Genomic DNA, 27736 nt, shown 5'->3' with positions numbered 1-27736 from the left:
CTCCAGTTCCCACCCCGGCGTGTCCTCAGGCAGCCTTGCACCCACGCTGGCCTTTTCCCTGGGATGCTCCCCGCTGCTGGCAGCCCTTCTGCTGCTCCGCGTTACCATTTCACAGATTTAAGCTCTCACAAAAAGGCTGCACTCGGGGTTGTTTCATCTCCAGTCGCTCCACTGGCAGATTTTCCACCTCCTGTCACCGTTCCGTGGCAGCCCGAGAGGTCGAAGCCTTGAGATTATGTAGGGTGACAACGTGCAAACGCCACTTTTACGGAGCCAACTGCAAAATGTGCTTTAAAAAGTGAAATGTTGCGGTAGCATCTTTTTTTTTTTTTTTTTTAAATTTTGCCGCTGGATCAAAACAGGCGGTGCTTTCTCCTGCCGTTAAGCAGCGCTGGCTGTCCCCAGGCGGGTGCCTCACAGAACATCCTCCTTTTATCAGCCCTTCCAAAACAAACCTTGCTGGACATACCCATGGACATCACCCTAATCAGGCCCCAGCGACTAATTGGTGATAATTACAATAATACCCCACGTGCCGGTGTTTCTTTAGCCTGGGGACCTTCTGCACTCTGAAATGATCAGTGGATCCAACACTTTGATTTACTGCACGTTCCTTGCGTTGTGTTTGTGGGGGGGAACCCTGCCAGCCCCGGCCCCATGCTGGGTGCTGCCCAGGGTGGGGTGGGGGGGGTGCCAGGGCCCCGGGGGGCAGCTGCGGGTGGGTTTTGTGGGTGTCAGGGCTGAGCAGGGCAGCGAAAGAAATCAGTCATTGAGTGTTGCTGTGGAAACGGGAGGGGAAACCTGGTTTTATGGCAGCCTCTCTGCCACGAACCCTACAGAGCTTGGCTGGCCAAGGGGAGACACGCAGCCCCCCTCCACCCTATGCCCACCGCTGCCAGCCCCGGGGGGCTCCCACTAGCCACCTTTTGGGGGATGCCCCGTGTCTGTGGGGAGCTGCATCCCACTGTGCTGCGGCTGCTGGGGGCAATGGCACGGCTTGAAGTGCCCTGGTTTGGGGTGGGGGGGGGGGGTGCTGCACCCCAGCTCTGCTGCACTCCCCAGCCCTGCCCGGGGAGCACATCAACATATTTTCCTGTTTGAGATGGGACTGTTGAGCCTTCCAGAGGAAAGATTTGAAGGGATAACCGTGAGCACACAGAAGTTTCAGGGTGCAGATGGAGGGAAGGAAAAGGCCGCCTTCGAAAAACCCAACCAGTGCTCGCCAGCTCTCTTGTGCTTCCAAAATCTTCCACTTGAAACCCAAAAAACGTGGCATTTGGGCTCACACTGATGAAAAAGAAAATACAAAATACTGAGTGCTGGGTGTTCCCCTGAGCTGTGCCCTGGAGGGGCAGGTTGGGGCTCAAATGGGAACTTTTGAGCTGGGAAGGGCTCAAGGGGGCAGGGAAAGGGCTTGGGGGTGCTGGGGGGGGGGGTTGTGTTGGTCAGGATACCCCACACCAGGGCAGAGGTGTGAGCTGTGGGGTGTGGGGGGGCTCAGGGGGGCAGAAGAGGGGATCCAGGCATGGGGTGTTTGGAGCTGTGAGGTGTGGGAGGGCGAGAGAGGGCAGGGATGGATGCAGGGGGGCTACGGGTGCAGGGATGGGTGAGGGGTGCAGGGTGTGGGATGGAACTCGGGGGGGTGTGGGGTGCAGGGTGTGGGATGGGTGCAGGGGGAGTGTGAGGTGCAGGGATGAGTGGGTGGGGTGCAGGGGGGGGTGCGATGGGTACAGGGTGTGTGGTGGGTGTAGGGGGGTTGTGATGGGTGCAGGGGGGGGTGCGATGGGTTCAGGGGTGGTGTGGGGTGCGGGGATGGGTGGGTGGGGTGCAGGGTGTGGGATGGGTGCAGGGGGTGTGATGGGTGCAGGGGGGTGTGGGGTGCAAGGATGGGTGGGTGGGGTGCAGGGGGGGTGTGATGGGTGCTGGGGGGTGTGGGGTGTAGGGATGGGTGGGTGGGGTGCAGGGGGTGTGTGATGGGTGCAGGGGGGTGTGGGGTGTAGGGATGGGTGGGTGGGGTGCAGGGTGTGGGATGGGTGCAGGGAGGGTGTGGCGTGCAGGGATGGGGGTACAGTGGGTGGGTGTGAGGGTGTGGGGTGGGCATGTGGCACGTGTGGGGTGCAGGGTCGGCGGGGTGGGGAACAGGGACAAGGGGCAGCGGAAGGGACTGGGGCAGAAACGGGCAGGGAGGGGGACAGAGACCAGGCCGGGGAGGGGGAGAGGGACTGGGACAGGGCGAGGGGCAGGAGGCGGCGGGGTTTGGAGAGGAGCGATCTGCAGAACCCGGGGGATCGGAGAGGAGAGGAAAGGAGAGGAGCAGCAGGAGGAGGAGGAGGAGGAGGAGGAGGAGGAGGAGGAGGAGGAGGAGGAGGAAGTCGGGGCCGAGCCGCTTCCTGTAGGCAGAGGGATGAGCGCAGACAAAGCTGGGTGGGGACTCGCCGCTCGGGGCTGCTGCTGACCACCCTCCGCCTGCCTCCGGCCCGCAGCCCTCCCTCCTCAGCCCTCCCTCCATCCCTCCCTCCCTCCCTCCGTCCATCCATCCCTCCGTCCATCCATCCATTCCTCCGTCCGTCCGTCCATCCGTCCGTCCGTCCCGCCGCCGCCGCCCGCCCCGCGGGGGGACTCGGGGCAGCACCGGCCGCCTCCAGGTACCGCCGGGCACATGGGGGGGGGGGTGAGGGGGGGCACTGGGAGCACTGGGAGGACTGAGACTGACAGCACTGGGGCACACTGGCACTGGACAGGGCGGTCCCCAGCCCCGGCTGCCCGCTGCCAGTGGGTCCCCAAATCAGTAAAAAAAAAAATCCGCCAACAATCCCCGCATCGCCCCCACCCCACGCTGGCCGCCCCACGGGGACCCCACAGTCTCGGGTGACGGTGGCACCTGCGGGGGGGGGGGGGGGGCGGGGGGGGGGGCGGGGGTCGGCTACCGGGGCTGGGAGCCGGGGGAAAGGTACCTCGCACAAAGAGTTCAGCCTCCCCAACAAAGGTTTGATTTAGAGCGTTTGATCCTCGGTTAATCAACGGCTTTGCCATCACAGGAAAGGCTTTTTCCCGTGGATGAATGAGGCGTAGTGTTCTTTCTTGCTCTATTTCTTTTTTTTCCTCCCTGGGAAGAAAGGGGGAGACTTTCCCAACCCCAAATCCCTGCAGGAACCTCAGCTGGGATGGATGTGCCCCCCCCCCCCCCCTTGGTTGTAGGGAAGGGGGATTTGGGGGTGATGACACGCCCCACCCCGCCATCCCCACGGCAGCCGCCCTCTTTCCAGTATTTCCATCAAAATCCTTTTTTTTGGTTTGTGGGGCGAGCGCTTCGGGAAAAGTAACCCTGGGAAAATCACCGGTCAGCCGGGAAGATGTGCTGGGGGAAAGGCGGTCCAGGGCTCGCTTGCCCCAGCAGGAGGGGAATCCAGCAAAAAACTTTTGCCTTCTTGCCTCCTCGGTGGAAAACGGGTTTATATTTAAGGAAAATCTTGAAGCACAGCGATCCCCTCCCCAATTACTAATGAGTTACTAATGAACTTAAAGCCTGCTACCCCAAAGGGTAGTGACTGGGAGCACGTACTATCCACTACCCCTGTACCTGCTGCCTGCAGGGCAAGGGGATCGCTGCAGGTCCGGAATGTTATTTATTGCCCTTTTTCCCCTCTGGGCCCCCAAATTACGGAATAACCATCGCCAGCGAGCTTGTGCTTCCTGGCCAGGAGAGGGAAAGGGGCCGGGGCTGTGTGGATGGCAGTGGCACGTACCCTGGCAGCAGGCTGGGGCCAGGCATGGAGGATTTTTCCTTATAACTGGATTTCCCTGAATGCAGCTGGAGCATGCGATTTTAATCCTCTTTTCTACCATATGGCCGCTGGCTGGATTGAAATATGACTCAATTAATTATGGCCAGGAAAGCCCCGGGGTGAAGCCTTCCTCCAGAAGGATGATTCGAGGTGCTCCCGGGGTTATAACGGGGCCTTTCTCCACCTGTGCTGGGGGGTATGGGGGCGCGTGGCTCAGCCCCAGCTCCCCACGAGGCTGGGCATCGGTTTTGGAACTGGTTTTGGTGCTTTTATTTTGGCTTTTCAGCCTTGCATTTGCTTGCAAGAGGAAGCAGGGGCTGCTGCTTGCTGCCGCTGGCACCGTGCGCCGCTAGCTGCTCACCTGCGACACGAGTTTGGCGGCCTCAGCATCGCTTGCATGACAACTGGAGTCAGCCTCACCTCCAAAAAGGGGTATCCCCAGTTTGCGGGGGACCCACAGCTCCCCCTGCTACTAGCACAGTGCCTACGCGTGCCCATCCTCTCCCAAATTCCCCGGGAGCTGCCAGCTTTGCTCCCAGCGGTGCACGCACCGGTGTTAAGGATGCTCATTGCATTTTCTCTGGGCTACTCGCAGTGGTGAGCCGGTGGTGGCTCCGTGGGGCACATTTTGCTTGCGGGCTCGGATGAGTGGCCGTACCGTGGCCGTGGCTGGCGCCGGTGGGGATGAGAACCGGCGTGCACCAGAGCCTGGCACGGGGCTGCCTCATGGCACCAGGGTTATCGTTTTCCACTGGGGAAATTCTGACCCACGGGGGTTATCAAGAGCAGGAGCAGGCGCCCAGTGGCATTCCCACAGCTGGATGGCTGCGAGCTGATGATGAAGCTCTGTTGTTATTATTATTATTATTATTATTATTATTATTATTATTATTTTGAATCCCCAAGCCATCCTGCTGCTTTGCCACCCTGCGCCAGGGCATCTGCGAGCAGAAAACACCATAAAAAAGCAAACTTTGGAAGGGTGGTGGGTGATGCCTTCCCACCTGACGGCCCCGCAGATGTGGCTGCGCCCGCTGAGCTTCCAGTGCTTTGGCCTCCGAACGGCGGCGGCCGAGGCACCACTTCTCCTTTTGAAACCCAGTGAGTCACCGAAGGAGGACAGCCAGGCGCCGGCGCAGGCTGTTACCATAGTAATTAGGGCTGGTGAGCCGGCGTCGGAGCCCCGCGGACCCCCCCACGCCCCCAAAAAGCGCTGCCCGGGGGTGGCCGTGCCTCTCCGTCCCGCATCTCGGTGCCGGGATGCTCGGGGTCGGCCACGCTCATGACATGTGTGCTGCTGCTGGGACCACGGGGCTGCACCGCCTGCTCCCTCCGGCTGGCCCATTTCCCCATTTTGGGTTGGGAATAAGGGGTTTGCCCTGGGAAAAGCACCGGTTTTGGCACGAGTTGTGTCAGTTCTCAGTGCGACTTCTCCAAATGTTTCATTCCTGCTCCCGGAGCGGGATGCGGGCGCAGGATACGGCCGGGTGTGTTCACAGCCGGCGCAGAAGCGGGAGGAACGAGCAAAGGGATTAGAGTGGGTTTTCAATTTTTCTTCCTTTTCAGACTCTTTTCTCACTGTTTCTTCCCCTCCGGTTTCTTGCTCAGCTGCTTCATGGGGTCACCGCAGCTGCTGGGCGGAGGGATGGGGGGAAGGGCAGAGGGAGATGCTACCCCACGCTGCAGGGCAGAGCATGGGGGTGCAGCAGGGTTCGTTAGCAAGGGGATTTTTGTGCTTGCCCTTGCACAATTTTATTGCCTGCTCGCTTCCAGTGGGGCTTCAGCCTTTCCTCGTGTGTATTTTTTTTTCTTTGGTACGCAACATGCATGGTGCAAACACCCCCAAAACTGGTCCCTTTAAAGCGCAGGAGCAGTCTTGCCCCCCCAAACTCATGGGGAGAAGTGAAAGGGGGGGGGGGGCTCCTGCTTCTGCTGCTCGTGGGGGAGCGCGTGATGGCTGCGGGGGAACGCAGGCTGTCTCTCCCGGCTTTCCGCACACGCTTGGCACGAGCCGTTTGGCACTCGCCCCGTTTAGAGGCAGGTCTGAGCTGGGGAGAAGGACAGGCTCCAGCTGCTGGGAGGACACGGATTTGGCTCTGCACAGAAGTAGGGTTTGATCCAAAACCCACCCAAAGTCGCTGGGATGGTGTCCGTGAGTCTGGGCTTTGGGTCAGGCCAGTGATTAATTAATGATGGCTTCGATCAGAGCTGTGCAAGCAAACCGCCAGCGCTTTGCGGGCTGGGAGGCAGCGGGAGCTGGATGCAGCCAGCCCCTGGGCTGGGCGAGGATGTGCGAGGATGCAGCCGTGCTGAGGCTGAAGTCTGAAATCAGGCATCTCCTGCCTTTCGTGTAGGCTTGATGGACTTCAGACATCAAACCCAATTTCTCACAGGCTTGGTGAAAAAAAAAAAATCCCCAAAATGGCATTTTACCAAACCTTAAAAAAATCACCACCTTGCTCTTCGCATACAGTTGAGAAACCCTCAATTCCTGGGCAGGAGCTGCACCAGGACCTGCTTATCCCAGCAAACACAATTAGTTTTCACCTTATCTCGTCCTTGCCTTCCTTTTCACACAGCAATTTTCCTCCCCTCTTGTCTGTTATTGTTGTAACTTGGGCTAATTAGTTTATCCAAGGGAAGGTCCAGGTGTTGCCGGATTGTGGTCAGCAGGTACCAGCATTGCAGGGAGGTCTCCGGTGGTGGGTGATGCTTTCGTCTAGCATCCAAAATCCAGCTGAGCAGCAGGTTGGTTATTCTCAGGGGTGCTGCTGTGAACCCCAAAGTGCCGTACCCAGCACAGCGGTGCAGGGTGGAGGCACTGCTGCAGCAGATAAGCTCCTTTAGCTGGGTTGCTGTCTTGGTTTAACAGGTTTATCTTACTCTCCTGACGGCTTTGGGAAGGAAAGTGGGCTCTGTCCCTCCTGTGATGCTCCCTCCTGGCCGGGAAGGTCCCGGCTAGGCAGCTGGGTTTGTAAAAGGGAGTAATTTGGGTGGGAAGGAGCAGCCTTGCCTGAGCCTTGGGGATCTCAAGCATCAGTGCTCCTTCTTGGATCATATGAGATCCCACCAAAGGGGAGAAATCCCCAGCACAGAATTGGATCATCTAGTCCAATCCGTGTGAGGTTAATGGTTGGACTAGATGATCTTCAAGGTCTTTTCCAACCTAGATGATTCTGTGTGGATATTCCCACTGCAAACTCTGCTGTGTTGCTGGTTTTACCCTTCGCTGTGTCAGCATCCCTCCTCCTGCTGCCTACAGCATCCTCCTGACTGGGGGGCTGGGCGGGGGGGGGGCTGGACCCCAGCCCCGAAGCCTGGCTGTAGCCTGAGCTGCCTCCCTGAGCAGCCTGTGCCCATCCGTGCAGGCAGAGCTGCCTGTACCCATCCCCGAGGGCAGAGCCACCAGCTGCAGCCGGGCACTGTGGGGACGTCGGTGCCACCGGCACCTCTGCACAGAAACACAGACCTGATTATGGCAGATGCCCTGAGTAAGTGGGTGCTAAATCCCCTTCCTCCGCCTGCCCGTGCGGGAGCAGCTCAGCAGCCCCAGCGCTCCCCTGGCTCAGGGAACACCGTGACGGGGTTTGGGTGGGTTTGTGTGTTAATTATAGTCGGGTCGTTTCAGTGCCTCTCCGTGTCAGCGCTGCTGTGGTAGGAAACCTGCTTCCTTCAGCGGCAGCGCAGCCAGGGATGGATCCTGCAGCTGGATCGGTCCCCACAGCATCCCCGGCACACGAGGAGGCTCAAACTGGGGAGGGGTTCACCAGTGGTTTGGGTTTTATTGCAAGTGGTGGCAAATGCCAGCATCACTCCAGCCCCGGGCTTGTGCAAGGGCAGGATTTGTGCTCACGCTGACGCCCGGGTTTGCTGATTCTTTTAATAAAAATTTTTCTTGGCTTATTTGCCAATAAGGAAATGTGGCGTTGAGTCCTCGCAGCCAGGGAGAAGCAGTGGTTGTGGTGGGACCAGAGCACTTACAGCTCCCCCAGCCTGGGGACAGGCAGGGTGTCCGCATGCACCTGCCAGCGCCCGCAGGGACACGGAGGAGCTGTGTTTTCTCTCTTGCCTGCTTCCATCTGAGCCGTGTCCCAGAGGAGAAGCTGGGAGCTGAAGCTGGATGAAGTGCAGGAGCATTTAACCTGTTGCAGCATCCACCCGGGATGGTGTGGGGAGCACTGGGCATCTGAGAGTCACGAGCCTGAGGTGTGATCCCCTGAAGGGAGATGCTGAAGGGACACTTCAGGCTTTGGTCACCTTAAAACCCCCCCCCCCGAGTCGTGAATTCCTGCAGGCTGAGTGCACTGCACTAACTGTGGGTTTGGAGGATTTGTGCTTTTTGGGCCATTTTGGGTAAGAAAGCACCAGTTTCTAGCAGATGTGAGATGCTCGGTATTGACTTAATTCCTTTTTGGTCCCCGTGTCTTTGGTTTTGCTTTGGAGTGGGTGCAGTGAAGGGAGAGAATCAGAATAAAGAAGGTGTTGAGAGTCAGGAAACAGATCTCAAATGCAACAGGGGTGCCAGAAATGTGTCTTCACGATCCTGCTGTCACAGGGGATGCCAGGACAGTGCCAGCATGTCTCTGCCTGTAGCAGGCATCATCGTTAGGGCTTCGTTATGTTTACAGCTGTGGTGCCAAATTTGGGGTAGAGCTGGGGTGAGGAGCACTCCCAAGATGAGCTTTGGGCTCTGGGCTTGTCCCTCTCCTTCCTCCACAGCATCAGGTGGGTTTGGGTTTTCCAAAGGGCTGAACACAAAGAGCTGTGTGCCCTCAGCCTCACTGTGGGGCTGGGCTGGATTGCCTCAGACCCTCCACGGCGAGTTATCCATCACTCATGGGGGCTGAGAAGATCAGGATGGTGATTGCCAGCCAAGTCGGGGTGGGGGGCCAGGGCTTCAGCTTGCTCTCCCCACTGCCGTCAGCAGGAGGAAGGCGACAAGTGAGCCATTTTCAGCAGAAATCACCTCACAAGAGTTTATTCTTCATTTTGATGTGTTTCTCCTCAACCAGACCTTGGGAGGAACAGGCAGGTGTCAGGGGTGCAGAGAGTAACTAAGCATCCATCATCTGCTCGTGGGGTTGAGGCTGTGTCCTATGGAGAGCCCGGGGCCGTGCACGCAGGGGACGCTGTGGGGCAGGAGAAGTAGGGGGGGTGAGTTGAGGAGACCACCTTCTCCCCCACTGCTTCTTTTGCTTTCACATCTGCAGACACCATTCTGATGGGGATTAGGTGTGTCCCCAGCGTCTGTAGAGACCTTCTCAGCTCAATATGGTGTTAGTGGCTCCTCATGTACAGGCTGCATCCAGCCTGTTGAGGTTTATGGCTTTGGGGGAAGAATAAATGTCCCTGGAGGTCCCTGTGTGCTCATGGAGCCCAGGGGCACCATCTTCTCACTGCATCACTGCTCCCAAACCCTCCTGCCAGGTCCTCGCTGCCTTTCACCTCTTGAAAGGGTCATCTCAGATGGAGGGGCATCAAGACCAGGCCCATTTTTCTAAGGTATTATGGGGGCACAGGCAGCCTTAGTGCTGGTACCTGTTAGGAGGGGGATTATCATGGGTGTTTCCTCTCTGCAGCCGTGGGAAGCCCTGAAGTGTGGCCTGAACGTACTGGGAGCTGTACAAAGCGCGTTAGTCACCCTCGAGGTGAACAGACTCGATTTTTAGCTGCTTGGTTGTAAACCTTGTGACACTTCCTGCTCTTTCTTCTTATCTGATGAGACCAGACCTCTCGTGATCTCCATAAAGTTTCTCTTCAGTGGAGCTGTGCTGCTTGCTGCTCTGACCACAGCCGCTCATGGGAGGTGTCTTGGGCTGACGCTTCCCCTCCACCCCACAGCGAGGCTCTCGTGAGCCCCGAGCTGCTGCAGGACAGCAGATCCTTCACGAGATGTGTCCTCCTTCCTGGGGTCCCAGCGGGTGTGCAGAAAACATCTGACCATCGCATTTGTGTGGTGGAGACTTCCTCACCCATGGCTGCCCATGTGTGAGGAGGTTGGGTTTTGTCCTCACGGTTGGGTTTTGGCTTCCTCACCTGCTCTGGAAGACGCTCCACTGGCACGTCATGCAGTTTTATCTCACTTGCATTGTGGTTGCGTTGGCTCCAAGGGTTCCTTCTGCTTGTATCAGCTCTTGAATTTGACCCATTTTGGCAGGAGCTGGATGAAGAGCTTGGGGAGATGGTTACCTCTCTGTGACAGCCTGAGGGGGAATAAGCTTTGCTGTGAAGGTGTGTTAAGGAAGATGTCTCTGGCTGCAGTTTTGGCTGGAGGATGTGTTAGTCCCAAGAGCTGGTGGCCATGGGGAGAGCTGCTCGAGGATTTGTGCCACCTCCCCTTCGTTTTCATTTTCTGGATCCCTCAGGCACTTTGCAGTGAGTGAGCAGGGATTTCAGTAGCGAACCAGCATAGTCTTTGACTCATTTAGGTTGGAAGGGGCCTCTGGGGGTCTCTGGTGCCACCTTCTGCTCGAAGCAGGGCCATGGGCAGATCAGTGTTGTCCCCATGGACATCGTATGGGTCCATGTGGGTCCAGGTGCCCCCAAGGTGTCACACAGAAACATGGCCAGGTCTTCTCCACATCTCTATGTGCTTTCTTGGGGACCTCCTACCCCTTAGCTGGGTCTGCAGTGATTTGGGGTCCTTAGGGGGCTCATCAGCCATCCTCTAAACCTATTCAGACCTCTTCTAATTAGTCTTCGAGGGCTCCCACCTTGGATGGGAATGCATTGAACGTTGACCAGGTCTGGTGGAGTCCCTCTGGTTGTGTAGGACCTTGCAAAGAGGCAAAGGTCTGGTGGCTCTGCCGTGGGGCCAGAGCTCCAGCGTGCCCTGAGGACAGCGTTTCAGAAAGGCTTTAGGTTCAATTATTCAAGTCACGCTGACCTGATTGCGCTTCATCCCTTGTATTTTTAATATCATGGAGACGTGATGGTGTTTGTGTGGTGCTTGCAGGGCTTGGACCATCAAAATACGTTGCATTATTTATCAGCTGATTTAATATAATTGCTGCTCAGCCTCACATCCTCGCTTGGGGGGTTTGTATTTGTGTCCGGTGCTTCCCTCACTCCACAGCTAATGCCGGCGGGGGGGGACCCTGCCTCCTCCCTCTGCACTGTGCCAGGGGGGAATAAAAAGATGATTTTAATGCAGCAACCCAGGCTTATAGGGATGTATAAGTAACAAATGAGGGAGGCACCGATATTTTTTTTTTTTTAAGCCTAAATCTAAGCTCTGTGTAAGTGTTTCCATTAATTGATGTAACAGTTAGACTGTCTTGGAATCAATGCTGCTACTCCATCCTACCTGGAACCAAAACCCAGCCCTGCAAAGAGCAGCTGCCTTCATTGATTTTCATAGCTCACGTTGGAAAAATATAGAAATCAACTGTACAGCCCCGTGCTGAGGTTTCCCAGCAGCCAGGTAGGCAGGGAAAGGCGCTTGTCCTTGGGAAGGCAGCTCGCAGAGCAGCGGGGCCCAAACACAGTGGCTCTGGCTCGTTTGGCAGAAGGATTAAAGCTCTGGGAGGGGGCACCGGGGGGAATAAATGAAGCACATGGAGCCCACGGCATGGCCAGGATGGATTGATCTCCGGCACAGAAGGTATCGATGCACGGGAGGGGAGGGCGAGCCGGCACGGGCAGCGCCGTCTTGTGCTGCTTAATCCGCTGTTTGCAGAGTTTCTTTGGCTTTAAATTTTTTTTTTTTTTTTTTTTTGCAATGCTTGGTATTGCAAGTGTAAAAACACCGCCCAGGCTAGCAGCTCTGGGGTGGCTTTCTCCTCCCGTCTGCGTAATATCAGTGTTTGCTGAGCATGTGTCATTTCACGATATAGCCAGAATAACGTGTGGTGGTAAAAGCAGGGCCGTTGACTCAGCAGGAAGCGTGGCAAGGATGCTTTGCCTGCGTTTTAAGGGGCAAACAGGCTGGTTCAGGGATTTGAGGCTCCATGGGAAAACCAAGATACTGTATACGGAGGTTAGTAAGCGATGAGCATGCCGGGGAGGGGATGAGGATGGGCTCAGTAAGCCGGGGGAATAGCGTGGGAAAGGCTCCGAGGGAGCAGCTCGGGAGAGAAAAGCAAAGTGTGCTGTTTTGCAGGAGCATCGTGGTCAGGAGAAACGCAGGTGGGTGAGGACTTGAGCAAAGGGAAGCTGCCGAGCCCACGGCCATGGTGCTGCCGCCTCTCGATCCCCCTCCATGGCCCTGTCCCAGTTCTGCCACCGTGGCCGTGCCCTCCTCTCCTCATCGCATCGGGAAGGACCCAGGTGTACTCGCTGCCCCCGTCACCGGGTCCTACTTTAGACCAAAATGCATTAGGTTACAGGCAAAAAAAGAGGCAGCAGCGGGCCGCAGAAGTTAAATTTAATTGAGATAATATGGGTCAGCTCACCGACCGAGGACGGAGGAGCAACCTACTTCTCCCCAGCCAGCCCCAGCTAACCTGGTTTGCAGCACTGCCAGGGCTCCGCACCCCTGCCTGGGACTGGCAGCTTGGAGAAACCCCTCTGGTAGCCTCAAGTTTGCCAGCAGGGAAATAACAGGCCATGAAATGCCAGAGGCAGTGCAAGCCACAATAAATTAGTTTTCAAAATTATTGATTGTGAAAATACAGAACAACACAGGGAATTTTTTTTTCTCCCCCCCCCCCCCCCCCCAATCACCCGTGTTTAGTGGTGATCCTCCACCTGCAGCTTGGGATCTGGCCATCAGCAAAGGCTTTACTCATTTAATAGGTATCTTAGTGATGCTGTAGCACAACAGCTTTGTAGTGAAACCTTTGCAGGGTACGGGTAGCTGCAAGATACAGGGTTTTACCCCACAGCCCATGCCTAAAGCACACCCAATCTCAGAAAGTAATTACAAAGCTCTCCCATTTCCATGTGCTACACCCACTGTTTGAGTAGTGGCTCTAAAGGCACGAGCTCTAGATGCTGTGAAAAACCTGAAAAGGAGATCATGAAGGAAAAAAAAAACTCCCAGCCTTGCTGCTTTGATGGTAGGGATGGGAAGAGAAATACCAGGTGGCAGCAGCACCGGGGCTTTGCTCTACTATAACAGATAGGCTGTGACCTGTTTGCTGTATTTGAAGCTTGAAATAGAGCCTTATGAGTAATGTGGTTCAGGTGCTTATCACTAATTAATTAATTCTTTTGTACGGTGGATACCTAATTAAAGCAGTCTAAGGTAATTCCTGGCGGGGCTTAAACTAATGGGACAGATAACGGGGTTGTTTCTTTGCTGATGTAACTTGTTGGGTGATTCCCAGCGGCTGGAAAGGGTTATTAGGCTTCGTGTGAGTGTTACTTAAAATAAAATTCTAATAAACGTTTGATTCAGGTGAAATGATTTCTCGTTGCAATGATTTCTACAGCTGAGGGCTTCACGTGCTGCAGAAGTTATTCAGGTGGAAAGGCGAGGCTCTTGCATCGTAAGCTAAAGGAGGAGGTTTGGTTTTATTTTAGCTGGGCTGAAAAATGCTTTTACAGAAGGATAAGCCCAGCAGCATGGCACAAGCTACTGCAAAATCCACATGCTCCTTCTGATTTCCTGGTGTCACGGGAAGTCTGCCTCTTAAAAATATGCCATTTTAGCCAAATCAGGGCGACTCAGTGGCTTGCCCCAATTCCTTCAGGGTGGCTCTACCCCCATGCTGATGGGCAGGCGGTTGGTAAGTCACCGTGGCCTTGAACTCAGGGTGACTTTGCATGAGGCTCGGGGTGGGTTTGTCCCTTTGGGAGAGGTGTTGACACAGCCAAATACCCAAACCCTTTTGCAAATGTGATGTTGGGTTAAACACCTCCGCCCTGCAGTTCTCCCTTCCCTTCGCTTTCAAACCTCATTTTGCACCCTAAAGGTCTGTATCTGGACCCTGGCAAGCAGGATGTTAAAAACTGAAACCCAGGAATGGATCAGTTAATTAACATGAAATAATAGCTCTTGGCTGCTTCCCTTAATTAAGGGTCAGGAGTTCAGAGCTGTATGAACAGATGTTGAACTCCTTTTCCTTGGTACGGGAGCTCATTGCTTCCTTGGCAGCTTGAACCATCTCTCTTTTTTTCTGGGAGAAGGGGCAGGGAACTGGGATTTCTGAGAAAGGTGTGTATGAATAATTTATTTCAGAGTCAATTTGAGTTGTTTTGGGGAAGGAATCGAGAAATCATAGGAGTGTCTAAAAGGTGATTTTGGTTTTCTAGAGGTCTCTCCATGGGGAAAAAAGAGCTTTTTTTGAGGGTTTCTGCTCTTTTCTGGCCAGCTGGGAGGTGGTGCATGTTTCCTAGAGTCTCCTTTACAGCAGAAACTTCTGCCCCATGAAGGACTACCCAGCCTGCTGCCACTTCTTCAGTAGGAAACAAGTTTCATGGGGTGGATTTGGTAGTCAAGAGACAATCAGGGTTTCAACGGGATTTTTTTATTTGGTAGATTCATTCGTGCTTTTACTGTAGAGTTGCCGCTCCATCGGTGCGGAGGTGTTGGTACAGCTGGGTTATCACCAGCTGCCTTGACATGGTTAAATCAGGGTCACTTCAGCCTGGGAAGTATTTTGCCAGGCAGAGAATAATCATAAAGACAGGGTTTGCTGTGCTATATAACGAGGGTACAGGGTGTTATAAGAGAGGAACTAGTCTTTCTTTGGCCGTTGCTGCAGTAGCAATGCAAAATAATACTCAAGTATTTTCAAGGATATCTGTGTAGTGTTTTAACTGACATTAAAAGGTGCATTGACCAGGGCTGCAGGTAATGCCATTGACCTCCAGCCTGGGCTGACCCCCAGGCAGGGGAGAGACCCTCCAGTGTGGGAGAAACCTGGGGGTTTGTCATGCCCTGAGGCTTAGCGGCCACTTTTCCAATGGTTTCGTTGACCTGATGGGGAGAAATCTGGGTGTCACACTCGAGGGAGGATGTGGGACCACGGGGGAGCCCCGCATGTTGGTGGAGGGGGAAGGAAGGTGAGAGCTCTGCTGTGGGGGGTGCAGATGCATGGGGAGGAGAGGTGTGTGCCAGTGGCTGATGGCCGAGGGGCTCCCATGAGCTCCTCTGCCAAAAAACACCTGCAGGACCCTGGGGCGAAGTGTGACCCATCTACATCCCTCCTCAGCACTTCTCCTCTCTGCCTGGTTCCCTCCTCTTTCTCTTTTCCGTATTTACTGGGCCATCTGTGTGCTGGAGACACTTCAAAGATTGTGGAGATGTCTCCATCTTCCAGCCCAACAGGGAGGTTGGGGATGCCCTAGACAGTGTGGGTGCTGCTTTGCAGGAGGCAGCTAATGGGGCATTTCTGAGAAACCCTGGTTTTCCAGGGGGCACCGGTGGTTTTAGGGAATTTCTGGAGCTGCATGTTCTCCTCTCAGGCAAGTTTCATAAAAATAAAATGCCAGCAGCTGAGAGCAGTAGTGTTTTTTTAAATCTGGGTAGGATGAAGACTAACTGCAGCTTGAACAGGGGAGCAGCCGTGTCGTTTACTGCCAGGGTTTTGCTGTAAGCCTGCCCGGGGGTTTGCAGGGCAGAGGCTCGCCGTGTTCCCACTCCTCCGCTCACATGCACTGCAGCGAGCTTTCAGCTTCCCACTGACCTCTGGGTGTGTTTTAATATTTCATTAAATTAAAAAAAAAAAACCAACAAAACAAGACAAAACAAAAAACCCTCCCATCCCTTAAATCATTTTCATTTTTAGTGAAGTGCAGTGGTGATGTTGCTCAGCCCTGGTGGGGAGTGCAGGAGTGGAGCCTCTGCTTAAGCCCTCCGCTGCAGGAGAGCCCAAAAGGCAGTGCTAGGGATGGCGTGACAGGATGTGTGCCCTTATCTGTCTCTTCTGGTGTGTCACACCAAAACGTGACAGCCAAGGCCTTTTTCTTTCTGTTCCACAGCACAATCAGATAGCAAGGAGCCCGGCTGCCCCCCCCCTCCCCAGCCCCGGCAGGCATTGCCCCTGCTTGTCCCCAGCAGGCATCATGGAGAGCACGACGAGGGGCTGAGTGGAGGTCAGAAGTGAGTCAGCAAAATGATGGGTGTTTTTAATCTGGATGAAAACTCAGGCCACGGGAAGAAGGCGATGCTCAGCAGCAGATTCGCTTGCTTGGACCACTGGACCATGTATTTGGGCAACCTTATTCCCCGGTATTTGGCCAAGCTCCCAGGGCACAAGACCTCCCAGTGCCTGATCTGCGCGCACTGCTGGGTTTGTCCCTTGTGCATTAAAAACAAACACTTTTTCCCAGGTTTTTCCCCCAAATGGCGGCTTTTTGTTTTCAAGGGTATGTCCCCAAAGGCCTTGGGGCAGGCTGTGTGGGGGGGGTCACACAGCTTTTTGGCTTGCTGGAAACCTCCAGCTTCATCAGCTGGGGAAATGATGCTGCTGTTAAACTCCTGACCTTCAGCACAGGGATTGGCAACCCCGGCGGCAGTGCTGGAGCCTTGGGTCGATGCTCCTTTCCCGTGGTACCCGCCTGGAGAGAGCCACCATTTCCTATGAATGGTGGCAGGAGGGACCGGAGCAGATGTTCCAGTTTGTGCTGGCTGGTGGCTGATCCTTCACCCGCATCATTTCTTAAAAAAACAACAAAAAAACCCCCCACACTAAAAAAAAAAAAAAAGAAAAGGAAGTCAAGGTTGATTTCTGTTTGCCTTCGCTTTGAGCCGTTAAGACGCCTGTGAGAAAATAAAAAGCTGAGATTCTCACTTTCGCGTGACGCCCACGGCGCAGTGACTTCTCCAGGCAAAAGGGACATCCCTACGAGACCCAAAATGTCCCCGTGGGGCCGGAGCCACCTGGCTCCATCGCAGCTGCCTCCCCGACTCCTCTCCAGGTCTGTATGTGCCTCTTGGGAAGGAGGTTTCTCCTGGAGCCTCAGCCCAGGTGGGCTGTGCTGGGACACACTTGAATCTCCAAAGGGATGGACGTTGCTAAAACCTTTACTGCTTGCAGAATTCATGGGAAAAACGTGCTGTCGACTGCAGATATTAATGAGGTCTGGGCTGGAGTTGTGGTCTGCTCCGGCAGCACAAGGTGGGTGGAGGGGACATCCTGAGCCAGGCTCTCTGCAAAGCCAGTTCCAGCGCTGAGCTCTTTATTTAATGCCCCAGCAAAATTAGGGAAGGGAAAAATCTTTGCAGCAGCTCCCTCTCGCTCCATATGCTTTTGCATTGCCTTGATAATCAGATTTGCTGGGGGAGCCAGGGCTGGCTGAGCCAGCGGCGGGCTGGGTCTGCCCCAGTCACTGCTTTTGGGGTGAAATATGGCTGAATAGGGCCACACAAGGCTAAGATGGGCAACAGACTTGGCACCCTCCCTGATTGCAGTGGGAGGCCAGGCACTAAAACCCCCTGACACGGGTGAAACACCGGCATCAGAGCCGAAATGGGCACCCATCCCACCTCACCCCTGTTTGGCGGGAGGGATCGGATGCTGGTGTGATAACGAAGCCGTTTCCATGGAAACAGGCTGTTTTTTCCACTCGGGCATCTTTTAATTTATTTATTTATTTGCTGGCACATCTCTGACCTGCAAGCTGCTTTTTGGTGATTTAAACACCATAATGGCCATCGGGTGTAAGAATTGGAATGTTTGAAAAGAGAATAAAATCCCTGTGGATGGGGGCTGAGAGCTGTGGCTGTAACAGCCACTGAGGATTAAGGTCCTTTGCCCCAGCGATGGGGTGTGATGGGAGCCCACAGGCACAAATCTAGCTCATAACACTTTCTTTGCTTAAGGAAATAATGAAACACATGTAATTTGGGTGTATTAAAGCTCCTTTCCCAGCCAGGTCTGCAACTGCTGTTGAGATCAGTGCGACTACACCAGCTCCCACTCCCTGGAAACGTGGCTTTTTGCTATTTTCTTTTCGTCTGTAATATTTTTATATTTTTCTGTATATATTTAGTAATTATTTTTCAGCCGAGCTGCCTATTTTTAGCCATGGCTTTTAGCAAAAGCAACAGGATGGCTTGAAAAGCCAGCCAGCCCCGCACCAGGGATTCCCACGCTCCAGCCAGCCGGTGACCGGCAGCACCAGCTGCGGGGGGGACGACGGCACGGCCGTACGCTCAGTTATCTGTTCTGGATGCCACGTCACACCTGGTTTTTGGGGAGAAAAAGGCAATTTTCAAGGAAAACCCACTTGCCTCAGCAGGGACCATGCTGGCCCTGCGCCCCTGGAATGCAGCGAGCTGGGCTGGCCTCAGCTGCTGGGTGCAGGGGCCAGGAGGAATCCCAGCATCAATGAGAGCTGGAACAAATCCCTCCATTACAATACCCAGCCTGGCACCTTTTCTAGACCAAAAAACCTCTGGGTGATGCCTGCCTGGTAGGAACAAGCCTGAGTCCTGCGCTCCCCCAAATCCTGGCTGCCCCAGTGGGGTTCGCCCACTTTGCTCCTAACTGGATGGAAAATACTGGTGCAGCAGTGATGGAAAACATAACTTTTTAACTGAAACCAAGTAGCAGGGAGGCTCCTACTTTCACTCTGAAAAGGAGCTGCTCTCGGTGGTGGGTGATGCCGTGCGGTGCTCTGGGGAGCTGCTTTCGGTCTTTACGGCAGAGGTTTTACCCTGGCAGGTGTCAGCGCTTTCGGTTTCTTTCCCGCAGAGCTGCCGCTTTTCCTTTCGGTTCAGCCAGGGGGTGTGGGGAGAATGTTTTTCTGCCAAGCAGAGAAAAACCCACTGAGAGGTGAAAAAAGTCTGGAAAATTGGGCGATGGGAGAGGATGTGATCCACGGGTTTAAAAAAGCAGAGGACCAGCATTGGGTGGGCAAAGGCTGCAGACCCCTGGAGGCGCAGGAGGTGTCTCGTGACACCTGGAAAATCTCACTCGATGCTCGTTTGCACCTTCAAGAATGTAAGAAAATGCTTTGCAAGGATCCGGGTGTCCCAGCCAGGGTTAGCGCTGCCTTTGAACAGCGATGGACCCAACCCAGTGCAAAATGTGCTTCGAGATACCCCTTCTGTAATGATAGCTGCCTATTTAAGGTAATTGGGCTAAATAATCAGCCTTAAAATGCCATTTTTAAAATTTTAGGAGAATTCCAGTCTCCACCCATGTGCAACTTGATATCAAACCCAAGCGAAAGGGGGGGAAAAAGCCAGGCTCAGATTTTGTGGGTTTAGGGCTGGTGATGGAGCCGGTGCAAGGCACACGGAGGCCAGGGACCCCCCTGCCCAAGCGCTGGCTCTGCAGCCTTTCGGCACAGCTCTGTGCTGACGAGGAGCTGGCAAACGAAGGCTAATTACTCTTGCAAGCAGGGCTGGCAGCTGCGGGATGCCAGAGCCCCACAGGAGCCCAGTTTGGGAGGGAGGAGTAGGATGGCAGCTTACAGGGGGGTTCAGTTCCTCCGGCGTCAAGAAATGCTCCTTTCGCAAGCAGCTTTTTTGGGTTGTGGAGGGCGTTTTGCCTCAGTCGAGGGATGCAGGGGACGGGAGCAGCGCCGATGCTCTCCCCTGGGTGAGAAGAATATTTAAAGGATCCATAAATGTGCTGGGAGGGAGAAATGCATGCAGAAAGCAAGGTGGATGTGTTGAGCTTACTGGGATGGAGGAGGGCTGGTTGTCCCTTGGCCTGAAGCAGTGGTGGCTTTTAACTCAGAGCAAATTAAACCCCAATCTCATCCCGTTGGGCAGCAGCTCGCTGTGCGCACGCTGGAACAGCAACAGTGGGCAGGTCACAGGCTGGGTTTTGTTACTCCATGTCATGGGTAAAAGCTGAAGATTTTTGGCAAAGCTGGAGCAAGCAGACCAAGAGCAGACACAGCTGTAAATGCTGGATCGGTGCCCTGACATCAGGGGCATCCATCACCGTTTGCCCAACTAAATCCCAATTTTTGGTGCCTGTTTTGTCTGGGTGCTGCTGGTGAAAGAAGGAAATCATTTGACTATCAATCGCTCTTTCTTAAACACAGACAAAAATAAATCAGGTGTTTTCTTGGAGCGTAGGTACCAGCTAGCAAAAATCAGCACCAAAATTTCCAAGTCCAGATGTTTATTCCAAGCACTTTTGCATCCTTTTAAATGAATTCAGCCTCTTGCCACATGCAGTAAATAACCTGTGACCCCTCTGCATAACAGACAAGTATCAAAACAACCTGGTGAGGTCCTGAGTTGCAATTACAGTGCAGAGCCCAAAAGAGATGATATCCATGTACTGTACATGCTAAACATCATTAGCGTGAAAATAAAATAGCATCCTTACTCATTAACCTGTGGGCTCCAAGGCAGGAATCCTATTATCCAGGCACACAAGCCATTAAGCGGGTGAAATAAGACGCCGTCTGTATTCCCTTGTGAGTGTCATTAAACCCTTTTCTTTGCGGGCAAAGTTTAGCACAACAGTGTGAGAACAGCCCCGTGACAATGGGAGGAATCGGGAAATATTGGGAAACGCAGTGATTTTTAGCCTTATGGTTGGGATTTGGATGGCGAGGGTCAGGAGCTGAGCTCTGCCAGGGCTGACACGCTAGGGAATAAGCTGCCTGAAAAGAAAATTTCCTTCTAACAGTCATTCTCAAATATTTTGGCATTTTTCCTCCAATCTGAGGATTTATATACATTCTGGGGTGGTTTTAATTTGTCTGAAATCTTATGCTCTCAGCATCTACCCACTGTCTACTTAAATAAGTATTTTCTAGTTCAGCACAGGGTCCAGCGGCAGAACCCCGCACCTCCTTGGGTTCCGGGGAAGAGAAATAAATACAGATATTGCTGTGGTGTGGGGCAGCGTTGTTCCTGGGTGAGTGCAGTGGGCAAGCGTTTTAGTCACCCTGGTGCTGCAGAGGCTCCTGCCAGGGTGTAGTTTGATTGATTGCAATTAGTAGTAAAGAGGCTCTGGGGGTGAGAGGAGGATGCTCTAGCAGCTTGGCTTAAATCAAATCCAAACGAAAAGGCATGGAGGCTTTGGGTTTAATCCTGGTGGCTCCACAACCTCCTGGGGGTACGGTGGGGTGTCCTCATGTTGGGATAAAAAAAGCTGCTTTTGTGGCTGCCCTGTTTGAACAGCTTCGTGGCTGCCCAGGCGGTGCCTGGGCTGTTGCAGGGGTTATTTTTCGGTGGGGGATATTCACGGGCTCGCTTCAAAGTGTCACCTGCTATTTTTCTGTTATTCATGTTGAAGGAAGCATGCCCAGTTGCTCACAGCACTGTAAAACCGTCACTGGCCCCAAACCGGTTCAAATTCCTACATGAAGTATCTGCAGAGGGGCCAAGCATGGCCGGCTCCCAGTGACACCAGGGTCCTGCGAGGTGGCTGAGCTGTCCCTGCGTCCCCAGCATCGTCCCAGCAGCCCAGTCCCAGCGGGGTGGTCACACAGATGCCCCCTCCTCTGCCCCAGTGGGGTCTCGGACTTCCCTGACCTTGTTTTCGGGGCTCTTTTCCATCTTAGTGCCTCCAGGGCTAGATGTAGTACGAGCATGGGAGCGTTTCCTTGCATGAGGGTGGTAGCAGGGTTAGATACATCTATTTTTTCAAAAGATCAGGGCTGTAGCAGCCGTACAGCAGCTCTTAGTCCTCACCGCTCCTGTGCCTCCTTCCATGACATTAAACTTCAGTCCCTAAGCGACTCCCTGCCACCGGAGCAGCAACAGACCACGGTCCTCTGTATGAAATGGCACAACGTCACCGAGAATAACATTTGCTGCGTTAGAAAAGCCTCTGCAGCATCCAAACCACACAACAGCATTTTGGTTGATGTACGCCTCAGCGAATCTATATGGCCATGGTCTTTCCCATCTTTCTGCCACGTCAGAAATGCGGTGGCACCGCCACCGCCGTCCACTTCATGGCTTTGCAGGGAGAATTGAAAGCAAAAGGGGGAGAGAGGTACCCTGCTAGCCTGCTGCTCAAACGCCTCTCCAGCCAAAAAAAAGGGGGAGAGCTGAGAAAAACCAGCGCGGAAACAGTGCGAAACCTTGAGCTAAACCTCAAGCGATGCCGCAGAGCTTTTTGCCTGATGAGAGCGGACCCAGCCAGGAGCTCAGGCTGTTGGGGATGCTCAGTGGGAGCTGGGCTGCAGCAAAGGGGGGAGGATTTTGGCAGCCTTCTTGGGGGATGCTCTTTCCACCCCTCCACGTGCTCTGTGCATCAGACGGTTAAATTGCATCCCCTCTCGCCGTGCATCCTACAGCCTGCTCGGATGTGCCACGGCGGGGCTCGCCCTAAGCTGGGGAACAGCTAAAAGCCCTGCTGCCAACAGCCCTCGGATAGTTGCCCGCTGACTTAAAACCTCTTCCTGTGCTGAAAACCTTGCTGAATGCAAACAAATAATGTTGCTGGGGGCTGTGCTTGGAGGGCACAGGAGGGAGGAGGGGGATACGGAAGGAAACCCACAGCCTTTCTGCCTCCCCGGCGGGGTACGGAACTCAGCATGTGCAAGGGCTCTGGGTTTCCTGGTGCCATAAATAATGTTCTTGTTGCGTTGACTGGCATCACAGTAACCTAATCTGGCTCCTTTTTTTTTTTATATTCTCTTTATTTAAAGGTAGCGAACGGCTGAGAGGAGCAGATCTTCCCCTAGAGGCACAAATCACCGGAGAGACCTGCTTCTGGTAAAAAGATAACTCCTCCTTGTACTCCCCAACGGGCAGGGGTTGGCTGGGGAGGGGTCTCCTCCTGAAACGCTGGCTGGCCCTGGCACAACTCGCTCTCCGGTCAGCTCCGAGCATGGGCACCTTGCTCAGTGCCAGGTTGCTTTTTCCTGTAAGTCCCAGGATGGGCCTCTGTCCAAACATTCTTATATCCCCCAAGATGGGCTTGAGCTGAAGGTGTCCTCCCTAAAACGCCACAAGCTCCTCATTTGAGGGCTGTGCCATCCTTGCCCCATCACCTGAGGGGCTGGCGAGGGGTTCACTGTGCCCTGCTATTGTAGGACATCCCCCAAAACCCTTATTTTTGAGCTCACAGGCAGCCCCAGCCAGGAAGGGGGGGGGCAGCACAGCACGGCTGTGCCTCCACTGTAAAATACTCGCTGCTTGTGAAAGCATCAGCTGCTGGAGGAGCTGAACACTGGGTTTCTGGCCACCGCTGCCGGAGCTTGCGGCTGTTATAAGGTAACGGAAAAACATCCGTGATCGAGACTGCGTGGACTTAATGAGCATCCCCCGCCTGCCTGGGGTAGAAATCTCAAGAAACAGGAAACTCCAGCATCCTGTTTAGCATCTCAATGTTCAAGTTGGCAGCAGAGACAAAGCAAGGAAGGCTGAGGGACACCGGACACAGTCTGGGCACTGGCTCGGGGCAGGGGAATGAGCCTGGCACTGGCAGCTCCGGGCAGCGCAGGGCTGCTCAGGGCGAGCCCGTTCTCTGATTTCCTTTTATTGCCACCACAGCCTTTCCTGTAACAGCAAAAGCCAAAGTACAGCTCAGCTGGGGTCCTGCTGCTGCTCTAGAAGGTCCCAGTGTCCCCGAAGCACAGCTCATAGGGCATCCTGTGCTCTGGGGATGACGGGGAGGGCACAGGAGGGTACCACTGGCAGCGTGTGACTACCTGCATACCCACAAGGGCTGGCGGCTCCCTGGCCCTGTATAAACCCAGGATTAAATGCTGGCTGTAATGCCTAGGTCTGCATCTCCCATCCTCACACCCTCATTCACACGGCTCGGCTCTTAACAGCTCCACACGTGCAACCCCAGCCCATCATTTTGAGGATTTCAGCTACTGGGAGCAGCTCTGTGCTCAGCCCAACATGTGTTTGTGCCCGCAGCTTATCCGGAGAGCGTGCCTGGCCCGCCCATGGCTAGCAACAACACTGCTAGCATAGCGCAAGCCCGCAAGCTGGTGGAGCAGCTGAAGATGGAGGCCAATATCGACAGGATAAAGGTAGCGTGGCTCGGGGGTTGGCTGTCAGCTCGGGGGGACGCTGCGAGGTGGTGTCTGCTGCTGAGCAGCTGCCAAAAGCACGTTGTGGGAGCCGGGACGCGGTGGCAGGGTGGTGTTTATGGAGGATGCTGGTCTAAGTGATGGTCAGGGGTGAAGGCAGCAGGAGATGCTTGGCTATGGAAGGCAGCGGGAAGCATCGCCTGGAGTCCTGCCGGGGGGGTGGGAAGGAGTGACTGTCCCTGAGGCATCTCACCTTCTTGGGAACAGGTTAAACCCATGCTGTTTGTCACAGTTGCTGTTAAAACTGTCCTTTGGGCAGTGCTTGGCGCGCAGCTTTGAGGTTAGCGGGGAAACCACTGAAAGCAACGTTGTCCTGAAGCTTTTTTCTTATGGATAAGCCCAGTCCTTTCTGGGAGATGTCCCCTCTGCTCAGACCGCTTCTGCTCCACCCCGGTGGAATTGCTGCTTCTGGGCACGCGAAAGCTCATCGGCTTCACACTTGAGAGCCCAGAGGATTTGTCTTCTCCACTGAGGTGGTTTTGGACGACAGCCAGTGCCGGGGAGAGAGGTGCTCCGGGGCCAGCTGCTGGCTGCAAGCGTGTCTGGGTTCTTGCAAGCAAAACCTCCCCTCTCAGGGCTGGGGCGAGCTCCGGCGGCTCGTGTCCGGAATAAATAGCCAAGTCGTTGGCTGCAGGCAGCAAATGTTGCTATAGCAGCTGTGGGCATCCCCGCTGAGGTATGGAGGGAGAGCTGGCAGGGAATCGGTGCCTGCTAAAGGCGGTCCTGGCTACGATCAAGTCGGGTGAAGGATGCGAATGGGAGAAGGATGTAAAGGATGCTCACGGGAGCGCGCGCTGACAGGCGAGCTTAGAGCCCAGAGGTGAAAAACCAGCCCCGCCGAGGACGTGCTGTTGGGTCTTTGGTATGATGTTGCACACCCCCTGGGCTGGGGATGCTGCGAGCCCAGCCCCACCGGCAGGATCTCTCAGGTTGGATGTCCCCAGCGCAGCCTGTCCCTAACGCAGGGCTCGTTTTATTCCAGGTGTCAAAAGCGGCAGCAGACCTGATGGCGTACTGCGAAGCCCACGCCAAGGAGGACCCTCTATTGACCCCCGTCCCGGCCTCAGAAAACCCCTTTAGAGAGAAGAAGTTCTTCTGCGTGATCCTGTAAACCCTTGAGGAGCCTGACCGGCACTCAGGCCACCCTGAACACTGATGTAGAGTTTTTAGGAACGGGGACGACCTGCTAGTCCACAGAATTTAAACAAAAATAAGTAAAATACACAGCCTGGAAGCTACAGAGATGTGCATGTTTAACGAACCTGGCCACCTTTGGGGGAATAAGATGATCTGCATTGCAAGGCAAAAGATCTGAAGTCTGTAGAGTTGCCTAGAAAGAAAAAAAAATATGTAAAGAATAAATTTGTGTCACTTTTCTGCTCACAAAATTGTTTGATTGTTCCATATTTAAAGCACCAGAGCTGTGCTGAGCAAAGTAACTGCTAAGGATGTGTATAACCTTCTTGGAATGATATTGTTGGTTTCTTTCCAAAATATTATTTTTTATTTAAGTTGTCAGATATATAGCGACAGGTTAGATGACTATGATGTTACTCAATGTTTGGTCTTGTGCTTTTTAATTTCTGGCGGTAGCGTAGCACAGGGGTTGAGCGGCCCCGCAGCGGGTTAGCGAGGACGCCGGCAGCTCCTGCCTGCACCCCACGTGCTGGCAGCTCCGTGTTTCTAGCGAGCCCCACTTTCTAACATTTTGTATATGGTTATAGCTTCGGCTCTGCAAGTAAAAGTGAATCATGTGTCGTGGTTGGTGCTTCATACTCCTGTGACGACGTTCAGTGGTAGTGCATGAGAGTTTATCTTTGTTCATCCGCTCCAGACTTTTCTTTTCTATCGTTTGACACCACGTGCTGGTGGGAGAAGCTGTAGGGAGGAAACCGAGGCGATGCCGAAAGCAAAGACAACTCCTGCCTTAGATGTGCCTGAAATACCTCCTGCGTTAGGGTAGGTGCCAGCCCAGGCGACGTGGGGTAGCTAGAAATCTGAAAATCAAAGTTGACCGCTTCTTTCCGGGTCTTTCCTCTTCTCCTACACCTCTGTGCCTCTGCCCTCCTCGCTTGGTTCTTGTCCTGCTCTTTTGGCTTCCCGGCAGCATCTCCTCCCCGCTGGGTCTGGGCTGGGATGCTGCCCCATGGTGGGATGCTGCCCCGTGGTGGGATGCTTCTGCCCCTTCCCACACCCGCTGGCTCCCCCGTTCCCGCTGCTGCCCCGCCGCGATGGGTAGGGGCAGGGGGAGCAGTTTGGGGAGCCGCGGCGCCACCCCTTCACGGAGTTGCCTGATACCTTGTTTACACGCAGCCTGAGCTCCGCGTCAGGCTGGGAAATTATTCCCAGGTCCGGTTCATCCGCCGTCAGTGTTTCGGGGGACGCATGCCACCTTTTTTGCCCCCGCCTCGGGTTAATACTTCTGCGGACGTGGCTTGCCTCTCCTTTCCGCTGCTAAACACCTCCTGGCTTTCCCCGCTCATCTACGCTCCTGGGAAACTTTGGGAATCATAACTTGGGGATCTGAGTACAAAATTAGGTGGGTGTCACATAAGGGTTTGTGGGGGTCTGTAGTGACCCCACTCAACTATAGCTCTGAATCAGGTATCAGCTTAAAAATCCCTGTGGATTCAAGAGGGCAATAGTCTCTGGGTACCTTTTGGCAAATCTTTCTAGCCCGTTAACAAGTGCATTTTGGTTTTTCTACCTTTTCATACTCTTTTTCTAGTCTTCTACAGAGAAGACCAGTTGTTCTAACACTGGACTCAAAACTTTTGGCATCTGGGAACGTTTATATGACACGAGTAGCCTAGATGGTCCCAGCCTTCCCGCGGTGGCTTTCAGCCCCCCCTAACCTCCCTGTTTTGATCTTTTTACTACAGCTCACATAGCTTTAGGATGAAGGATGGATGAAGTCGTTTGCTCTGCAGCTGGTTTCACTCTTGGTGTTACAAGGCAGACATGTAAATACCCCGTCCTGGGTTTGTCTTTTCTTTTTAACACTGATTTACCGTCACAGAGGGTGAAGCACAGCCGGTCTGACCCAGGGCTCACACCCCAACCCTTCTCAAATGCTGTCATGAAGTGGTTTGTAATAATTTTTTTAACGACTTGCGTATTTTACAACTCGAATTCTTAATAAATAAACGAATTTAAAAAGCTGCATGAAGAGTAGGGGAGGGGGGGGAGGAATTTTGAATTAGCCTAAACTACTCATTGAAGGTGTTTTACGTTGCTGGTCTTTATTTTATGTTGGTAGTGGTGTTGACATTGGTGTGCTGCCAGGTATTTCACCCCCGTATTTATATTTACACAGATATGTCTTTGTTAGCCAAGTAGAGATCGCCTGCCAAGACCGTTTCCCCCCCCTCACAACAAAAATACCAGTCATCTCTCCATCCCGATGCTGTATTTCCAGCGTGGTATCAAATGACATTCAACTCTACCCCCAGGCTTTTAAAGAAAAATTTCTGGAGTACTGGAAAAGGACTTTTGTTTTTTTTCTGCCAAGGTTGCTGGTGGCAGGGGCAAGTCTGTCCTGCCAGTGCCAACCTGCCACTGCCAGGCTTTTGGGGAGGGGGGCGGCTGTAACTGAAAGCCAGCACGGGGAGGTCGGCGTTGTGATGTAGCGCATCCCCATCCCACGTGGTCTGTGTACTCGTTGGAAATAAAATTTTGAATTTGTTTCAAGCTTTTGGAGACGATGCTCTGTGTGCGCCGGCCTCTGGGGCAGGTGGGTTCCCATCCTGGTTGTGGCTGGATCCCGTTCCCAGTGGGTTTAGGCGGGCTCCCCGCCGGGGCGTGGGGTTTGGCAGGAGCTTTGGTGCTCATCGGTGAGGGAAAGTGAAGTTTCTGAGGGGTTTCAGCCCCTGCTGAGCTGCAGCTTTCTGTTCCTGCAGAATGAGCCAGCTCAGGGGGGATTGGGCTCATTCAGGGTGGGACACTGCTCCTTGCTCAAAATCACCATTGTGCAGAAATTGAAAGATGCCTAAAAGCTCTAACTTTGGTGTCTACCCCTTTTCCCACCCGCTCTCCTTCTTCTCCCCTCCCTGGCAGTGAGTACAGGCTCTTCCCAATGCCACCTCCAGCAC

The 27736-nt window shown here is 54.1% G+C and overlaps 1 protein-coding gene across 1 annotated transcript; it reads left to right on the top strand.

Annotated features, from left to right (window-relative positions):
• The first annotated feature begins 2394 nt into the window (after positions 1–2394).
• Positions 2395–27335, top strand: GNG2 (G protein subunit gamma 2). The gene is made up of 4 exons (XM_074869208.1): positions 2395–2645; positions 22248–22314; positions 23470–23585; positions 24628–27335. Exons 3-4 carry the CDS (start codon positions 23499–23501, stop codon positions 24754–24756), a joined length of 216 nt encoding a protein of 71 aa, XP_074725309.1. The 5' UTR covers positions 2395–2645; positions 22248–22314; positions 23470–23498; the 3' UTR covers positions 24757–27335.
• The last annotated feature ends 401 nt before the right edge of the window (positions 27336–27736 follow it).

This window comes from Strix uralensis, chromosome 4 (genome assembly GCF_047716275.1).
Source record: "Strix uralensis isolate ZFMK-TIS-50842 chromosome 4, bStrUra1, whole genome shotgun sequence".
Lineage (NCBI taxonomy): Eukaryota > Metazoa > Chordata > Aves > Strigiformes > Strigidae > Strix > Strix uralensis.
Note: the sequence above shows the minus strand (reverse complement) of the source record. Positions and strands in the feature narration are given on the sequence as shown.

Excerpts from the sequence above, each read along its gene's own strand:
- GNG2 (XM_074869208.1), top strand. The coding sequence starts at position 23,499 with ATGGCTAGCAACAACACTGCTAGCATAGCGCAAGCCCGCAAGCTGGTG. Across the intron at positions 23,586-24,627 it reads CCAATATCGACAGGATAAAG|GTGTCAAAAGCGGCAGCAGA; the intron begins GTAGCGTGGCTC and ends GTTTTATTCCAG.